At 37.7% G+C, this 8,714-nt stretch overlaps 2 protein-coding genes across 2 annotated transcripts in view; both read left to right on the top strand.

Annotated features, from left to right (window-relative positions):
• Nucleotides 1–8,714, top strand: part of TBCA (tubulin folding cofactor A) — a 101,396-nt gene that overhangs the window by 55,381 nt on the left and 37,301 nt on the right. The gene's annotated exons all lie outside the window — the stretch shown is intronic.
• On the top strand, nt 1,377–1,945 carry LOC102978814 (60S ribosomal protein L12-like). The gene has a single exon (XM_055086626.1). It carries the CDS (start codon nt 1,410–1,412, stop codon nt 1,905–1,907), a length of 498 nt encoding a protein of 165 aa, XP_054942601.1. The 5' UTR covers nt 1,377–1,409; the 3' UTR covers nt 1,908–1,945.

The raw sequence follows: 8,714 nt of genomic DNA, 5'->3' as shown, positions 1-8,714 counted from the left end.
GTTATTCTGCTACTGATTCCTTCTAGTGTATTTTTCATTTCAGTTATTGTGTTGTTCATCTCTGTTTGTTTGTTCTTTAACTCTTCTAGGTCCTTGTTAAACATTTCTTGCATCTTCTCGATCTTTGCCTCCATTCTTTTTCCAAGGTCCTGGATCATCTTCACTATGATTATTCTGAATTCTTTTTCTGGAAGGTTGCCTATCTCCACTTCATTTAGTTGTTTTTCTGGGGTTTTATCTTGTTCCATCATTTGGTACATAGCCCTCTGCCTTTTCATCTTGTCTCTCTTTCTGTGAATGTGGCGTTTGTTCCACAGGCTGCAGGATTGTAGTTCTTCTTGCTTCTCCTGTCTGCCCTCTGGCCTGTGGTCCCCAGGACTGTCACAGCTTCGGCTGGTGGGGCCCCTCCAGAGCTGGTAGCCTCAGTTAGGCCACCCTCCCCTCAGGCTCTAGGGCAGTTCAGTCTGTTGTTTTGTTTTTAATGCAAACCTGTGAGTAGGGCGTATAAAACTGGGCTTCTCATGTTTGCCCTTTAGAATGAATGTAAAGTGTGTATAGAGTAATGAAGAATGAACAGTAAGCATATGGGTATGTGAAGGACAAATTAAGCCAAATAAACTTGAATGCTCTTATTGTGTTAGCTTTTTAATAGAGTAGAATTACAAAATTCATATTCAGTAGGCAGGAAGCTAATATCTAATTTTCACTAGAATAGTTAATACTATTTTAGGAAAATTAAAATAAGTTTTTGTTAGTTGTCAGCATGGGCTAAAAACTAGCAGTTGGATCATACCAAAGGTAATGATGGCATCATATTGAATTGGAGGTGGTGTTCTGCATGGTGCCATAGGTGCTATGTTAAATACAATTTTATTTAAATCATGTTAATTACCTGGGAGAAGGCATGCAAGAAATCCACAAAGGATGCAAAGTTTGGATTGTAATTAGAACAGAGCTGAAAAGAACTAGAGCGATGAGGCATGCCTAGGTAAACATAATGAAATTTCCTTTGAAAAATTAATTACCTTGAGAGGAAAACTGAGCAAATTATATGCATTAAAAATGTTTTGCTTTCGGCTTTCGGCTCGGAGGAGGCAAAGGTGCAACTTTATTCGGTCATCCCGAATCCGGGTTCATCTGACACCAGCCGCCTCCACCATGCCACCTAAGTTCGACCCCAATGAGATCAAAGTCGTGTACCTGAGGTGCACCAGTGGGGAAGTTGGTGCCACGTCCACCCTGGCCCCCATGATCAGCCCCCTGGGTCTGTCTCTCCCTTGAGAGGAAAACTGAGCAAATTATATGCATTAAAAATGTTTTGCTTTCGGCTTTCGGCTTGGAGGAGGCAAAGGTGCAACTTTATTCGGTCATCCCGAATCCGGGTTCATCTGACACCAGCCGCCTCCACCATGCCACCGAAGTTCGACCCCAATGAGATCAAAGTCGTGTACCTGAGGTGCACCAGTGGGGAGGTTGGTGCCACGTCCACCCTGGCCCCCATGATCAGCCCCCTGGGTCTGTCTCCAAAGAAAGTTGGTGATGACATCGCCAAGGCAACTGGTGATTGGAAGGGTCTGAGGATTACAGTGAAACTGACCATTCAGAACCGACAGGCCCAGATTGAGGTGGTACCTTCTGCCTCTGCCCTGATCATCAAAGCCCTCAAGGAACCGCCAAGAGACAGAAAGAAGCAGAAAAACATTAAGCACAGTGGAAACATCACTTTTGATGAGATTGTCAACATTGCCCAACAGATGCAGCATCGATCTTTATCTAGAGAACTCTCTGGAACCATTAAAGAGATCCTGGGGACCGCCCAGTCTATGGGCTGCAGTGTTGATGGCTGCCACCCTCACGACATCTTTGATGACATCAACAGTGGTGTGGTGGAATGCCCAGCTAGTTAAGAACTGCAAAGAAAAATAATAAAGTGTTATTTGACAACCAGTGGAAAAAAAAGTTTCATTTCTAATTTGGCATTTGCCAATTAAGGAAAGTTGAGTACCTCAGTTAAGAGCCTGTCTTACCATGTTGTGATCCTTTGTATCTAGTATATCAGTAGCCAAAATGTCTTCATAATATGTAAAATCTATATATATGATTTCATAGGATCTAGACACCCATTTGCTTATGGAGAAAATGTTTAAGATTGAGAGAAATTCTGAAACAGGAGACTTGTAGTCACTCTTTGTGGAGAACTATAACTCTAGAAAATGTTTTTAGTAATGTCTCAAATCACTAATTGTTTTCATTTTTTCTTTAGAGAGAAAAGATTGTAATAGGTTTCCACATCTATCAGTAATGTCCACCCTGAATATTAAATTAATGAGACTCTACCAAGAAATTACTTCTCAATTCTTCTAGAAGTTTCTCCTCCTAAACAAGAAAAACAAAAATGTTAGCTGTCTTGCACTTTACCATTAAATTAAAATACTATATTTTGTGAAAAATGCTTTCTTATCCACATATATCGTGAAGCCATAGAGATAAGATTGATAGACCTGACTGTATAAACATTATAAAATAAAATTTCTCTAGGAGAACAGAACAGAAAAGGAGGTAAAAGGAAGACAAATCAAATAAGATGGAAAAACAAACGACATATTGGGCAAAGTATTTACCAACTACATGTCAGATAAAGGATAAGGTCTAGAATATAAAGAGTTCTTACAATTTAATAAGAGAGATGAACACTCCACCATAAAGATAGATAAAAATATAAACAGAAAATTTACATACAAAGAAAGGAGAATTGGATGACATATGAAATAATAACACTATGAACTACATATGGTTGTAAGTACGTCATAGATATTAACCCATTTAATTCTCCCAGCTACTAATATTGGCAGATACTGTTGTTATCCTTGCTTTACCATTGAGGAACTGAGGCACCAAGAATTTAAGTAACCTGAACCAGTGGAACCTGCATTCAAATTCAGAAAGTCAGACTGTACCCTTAATGACTATAACTCACTAATAATCACAAAAATACAAGCACAGCTATGATATTATTGGTCACCTATAACACTGGCATAAATGAAAACACCAGTAGCAAGTGTTGGTGAGAGAAATGGGCTCTCTTCTCACTGTTGATGCAAATGTCAGTGGTACAGTCTTTATGGAGGGCAATTTGGCAATACATATCACTAAGTAAAATGTACATACCCTTAGACCTAGAAGCCATGCTACGATTTTCATTTAAATAAGATATGCAGACAAGGGTATAGATGTATGTACAATTATCTTCATCACAGTGTTTACAATAATACTTTAAAATTGGAAATAATTTGTTTTCATCGATAAGATATTGCTTAAAATATGCTGCATGCAATCAGTGCAACACCATACATATAGTTATTAAAAAATACCTGATATAGGGCTGTATGCATTAACATGGAAGGACTTCCACAACCTACTGAGTGAGACTAGACAAGGTCAGTGTGAAGGAAGGGATAGTATTTATCTTGTTCATTGCCTGCTGCTTGGCACAGTGTAAGCATATGGTAACTGATGGATGGATGGATGGACAGATGGATGGACAGATGGATAGGAGAATATGGTATAGTGAAAACATTCTAAGACTTGAAACTGGAAGGTTTCTGTTTTGTTTCCTCCTAGTAACAACAGATCACTGGAATTCAAGCCCTTTAAAGCATTGGTGTTCCACAAATATTTCTTTAAAAAGAAGCAATTCAGCTTGTGTTAACATCTGTATTAATTTCTTAGGGCTGCCAATATAAAATTACTGTGAACTGGGTGGCTTAACACAACTAAAATTTATTCTCTCACGTTTCTGGAGGCTAGAAGTCTGGAATCAAGGTGTCAGCAAATCATGCTCTTCCCTCCATCCTTCCTTGCCTCTTCTAGCTTCTTATGGTTGCCAGCAATCCTCCATTTTCTTTGGCTTTTGGCAGTATAACTCCGGTCTCTGCTTCTGTCTTTACATGGCCTTCTTCCTGGTGTGTCTCTTATAAGGACACCAGTCATTGGACTTAGGGCCCATGCCAATCCTGTATGACCTCATCTTAATGAATTATGTCTATAGAAAACCTATTTCCAGGCTTCCCTGGTGGCACAGTGGTTAAGAATCCGCCTTCCAATGCAGGGGACACAAGTTTGAGCCCTGGTCCAGGAAGATCCCACATGCTGTGGAGCAACTAAGCCCATGCACCACAACTACTGAGCCCGCGTCCCGCAACTGCTGAAGCCCGTGCTCAGTAGTTGCACAGCCTAGAGAAGCCTTCTCTGCAACAAGAGAAACCACCGCAATGAGAAGCCCACGCACCTCAACGCAGAGTAGCCCCCGCTCACCGCTACCAGAGAAAAGCCCGCACACAGCAACAAAGACCCAACGCAGCCAAAAATAAAATACATAAAATTAAAAAAAAAAAAAGAAGAACCTATTTCCAAGTAAGTTCACATTCTGAGGTTCTGGGTAGACATGAATTTTGAGCAACACTATTCAACTCCTTACAACATCTCAGCTGAATACAGCCTTAAGGATGGAGTCTTACTGAATAGTCAAACTTTCAAGTTTTACTTTTTTAAAAACACCAAAAAACTATTTCAGTTTAACCGTTCTGACTGGAAACATTTATAAAATAGTTTATATACCACTATTAATACTTAGGATTATATTAAAATATTACCTAAGAAACTGGAAATAAGATTTAATCTCAGAGGATAAAATGAAAGCAATATTTAATAGGTCATAATAAAGATACACAAAGATGTCTGAAAGAGAGAATGGGTTCTAGTCTTATAAGACTAGACTGTTAACTGATTGACTGGATTATCTTTTCCACAAAGAGTGTGTTAAGTGTGTCAATAGGAAGGAAGCTTGGTCAACAGTGAAAGCGCAGAATAAAGAAAATCACAGGGTAAATATCGGTTTTGTCCACCTAAAGCCTTGTCCAGGAGATGGGGGTGTTCTGAGTATAGTTTTACTGTTTGTAAGACCACCCTGTTTCCTTTAAGTAAAACAGTAGTTTTACTTTACTTTACTTTTTAGCAATGGAAATTTTTTTCCCCTCCAAAGGAAATCTTAAAAAGATTTCAAGCACATAAAACAACAGAAAACAAAGAGAGCTTCTGAGACACCTCCTTAGAATGCTAATGCTCCAAGAAAAGACTGAAAACTGCTTAAGCTATGAAATAATTCTATTCCTACAATAATACTTTAAAATTGGAAATAATTTGTTTTCATCGATAAGATATTGCTTAAAATATGCTGCATGCAATCAGTGCAACACCATACATATAGTTATTAAAAAATACCTGATATAGGGCTGTATGCATTAACATGGAAGGACTTCCACAACCTACTGAGTGAGACTAGACAAGGTCACTGTGAAGGAAGGGATAGTATTTATCTTGTTCATTGCCTGCTGCTTGGCACAGTGTAAGCATATGGTAACTGATGGATGGATGGATGGACAGATGGATGGACAGATGGATAGGAGAATATGGTATAGTGAAAACATTCTAAGACTTGAAACTGGAAGGTTTCTGTTTTGTTTCCTCCTAGTAACAACAGATCACTGGAATTCAAGCCCTTTAAAGCATTGGTGTTCCACAAATATTTCTTTAAAAAGAAGCAATTCAGCTTGTGTTAACATCTGTATTAATTTCTTAGGGCTGCCAATATAAAATTACTGTGAACTGGGTGGCTTAACACAACTAAAATTTATTCTCTCACGTTTCTGGAGGCTAGAAGTCTGGAATCAAGGTGTCAGCAAATCATGCTCTTCCCTCCATCCTTCCTTGCCTCTTCTAGCTTCTTATGGTTGCCAGCAATCCTCCATTTTCTTTGGCTTTTGGCAGTATAACTCCAGTCTCTGCTTCTGTCTTTACATGGCCTTCTTCCTGGTGTGTCTCTTATAAGGACACCAGTCATTGGACTTAGGGCCCATGCCAATCCTGTATGACCTCATCTTAATGAATTATGTCTATAGAAAACCTATTTCCAGGCTTCCCTGGTGGCACAGTGGTTAAGAATCCGCCTTCCAATGCAGGGGACACAAGTTTGAGCCCTGGTCCAGGAAGATCCCACATGCTGTGGAGCAACTAAGCCCATGCACCACAACTACTGAGCCCGCGTCCCGCAACTGCTGAAGCCCGTGCTCAGTAGTTGCACAGCCTAGAGAAGCCTTCTCTGCAACAAGAGAAACCACCGCAATGAGAAGCCCACGCACCTCAACGCAGAGTAGCCCCCGCTCACCGCTACCAGAGAAAAGCCCGCACACAGCAACAAAGACCCAACGCAGCCAAAAATAAAATACATAAAATTAAAAAAAAAAAAAGAAGAACCTATTTCCAAGTAAGTTCACATTCTGAGGTTCTGGGTAGACATGAATTTTGAGCAACACTATTCAACTCCTTACAACATCTCAGCTGAATACAGCCTTAAGGATGGAGTCTTACTGAATAGTCAAACTTTCAAGTTTTACTTTTTTAAAAACACCAAAAAACTATTTCAGTTTAACCGTTCTGACTGGAAACATTTATAAAATAGTTTATATACCACTATTAATACTTAGGATTATATTAAAATATTACCTAAGAAACTGGAAATAAGATTTAATCTCAGAGGATAAAATGAAAGCAATATTTAATAGGTCATAATAAAGATACACAAAGATGTCTGAAAGAGAGAATGGGTTCTAGTCTTATAAGACTAGACTGTTAACTGATTGACTGGATTATCTTTTCCACAAAGAGTGTGTTAAGTGTGTCAATAGGAAGGAAGCTTGGTCAACAGTGAAAGCGCAGAATAAAGAAAATCACAGGGTAAATATCGGTTTTGTCCACCTAAAGCCTTGTCCAGGAGATGGGGGTGTTCTGAGTATAGTTTTACTGTTTGTAAGACCACCCTGTTTCCTTTAAGTAAAACAGTAGTTTTACTTTACTTTACTTTTTAGCAATGGAAATTTTTTTCCCCTCCAAAGGAAATCTTAAAAAGATTTCAAGCACATAAAACAACAGAAAACAAAGAGAGCTTCTGAGACACCTCCTTAGAATGCTAATGCTCCAAGAAAAGACTGAAAACTGCTTAAGCTATGAAATAATTCTATTTATCTAATTTTCCTTTTTTTGGTACCATACTCACCAATGAATTTTCTGGTAAGGCTATGGTTTTTCGCATAGGTCTGCCTATCATAAGAGAGTGGGCTTGCCTTTTGAAAAACACTTTTTTCTAGTGCCAGTAACAATTGTGCTCCTCATTGTATGTCAGTAAATTGGCATTCTAGCATTATACATCAGCCTCATTAATCAACGTTGTTCTGCCCTTAAGACATGATTCTACTCTTGGTGGGCTTACAAAATAAATTTTGAGCCTAAGAACCAGAAATTTGGCTGTGATTAATGGACCAAGGAAGGGAAAGCTTTTTTAGTAAGGCCCCTCCTGACCTTTCCAGTGGAACACAACCAGACATAGCTCCATGAGTATTAGTTTTTTCTCATTTAAATTTCTATTAAAAGTTTCTTTGTTTTTAAACAGAGCATATCATTTAACATTTTTTTTTTTTTTACCCTTCCTGGTCCTGCTGCTCCTTATCTTTTTTAATACTTAAATTTATCACTATCCTTTATTATAAGTAAAGGTAAGACCACTTTAGGGGATTATCAGGTTGCTGAGGCCTTTATATTCTCCTTGAAGTGCTCCTAACTGCCTTGCTTTATATGGGTCTTCTTTCTCATCCCTAGTGAGATTTCTATCATTACTTCTTCTATCAGCATCCCTGTCTATGGCACTAGTTTTCCCCTTTCTCATCTATTACCTTAAAATACAAGAAACCAAATTTTTATGTAAATTTATAAGAAACCAAATTTGTAGAAATAGAGTAACTGCTCTGAATGAGGACATGAAGATCTCTCCTATAAATCGTATATATAAACTTCAGTGTAAATTTTGACCTTAATTTTGGCTCTTCTGAGGCCATTTTCTTGCTTTTTTTTCTTACTTAATAAGAAAGAAATTGAAATCTCTTTAAATAGGTAAAGGTGCACACTGTCTACATTTCAGAGGGTAGATGTGCTTGCAGTTTCAAAATGCATTATTCTAATAAAAAATATACATAATCTCTTGCTTTGTCCATGTTTTCTTCAGTATTTGTACTAGAAGCATGGTTTTGGTAAAAAAGTAACCTTTACTAAACATTTGTCTCTTTTACTGAGGAGGACTGTTAGGGTATGAACTCTTGAAAGTAGATTGTAAGCCTTAAAGTTCTTGGCTCAGTAATTTTTCTTCCACATTTTTCTCTAGAATCTTAAAACTTGAAGCTTTACCTGATTAACTACAGTTAACTCTACTTTAGCTTTACTCATGTTATTAGCATGAATATAGTATATTATAACTATACTTCAGCTTTACTCATGTTATTAGCATCAATATAGTATATTATCTTTTCTACTTATGTTTTTAAAAATTGTCTTCATTTTTGTGTATTTTGTACTTATAAGTTTCACACGGTCAAGTATCTTATCTTTGTTTCCTTTACTTTTTCATTATTATGAAATCACATACTATCATTTAAGTACGTCTGTTTGGGTGAGTTAGACTTGAAGTTTGTGTTTGGGCTATATTGACTATATTTATAACTCCAAAAAGTTTTTTGGAAAGTGTGAATACCTTTTTCATGTTCTTGCCTGTTTATGTTTCCTAATCTGGGGAAAGAGCCAGAGTTTTTGGAGTTATAAAATTTTCCTAT

The sequence above is a fragment of the Physeter macrocephalus genome, chromosome 8 (assembly GCF_002837175.3).
Source record: "Physeter macrocephalus isolate SW-GA chromosome 8, ASM283717v5, whole genome shotgun sequence".
Taxonomy (NCBI): Eukaryota; Metazoa; Chordata; class Mammalia; order Artiodactyla; family Physeteridae; genus Physeter; species Physeter macrocephalus.
Note: the sequence above shows the minus strand (reverse complement) of the source record. Positions and strands in the feature narration are given on the sequence as shown.

Bases quoted from the DNA above. Each gene is read 5' to 3' on its own strand.
- LOC102978814 (XM_055086626.1), top strand. From the start codon at position 1,410: ATGCCACCGAAGTTCGACCCCAATGAGATCAAAGTCGTGTACCTGAGG.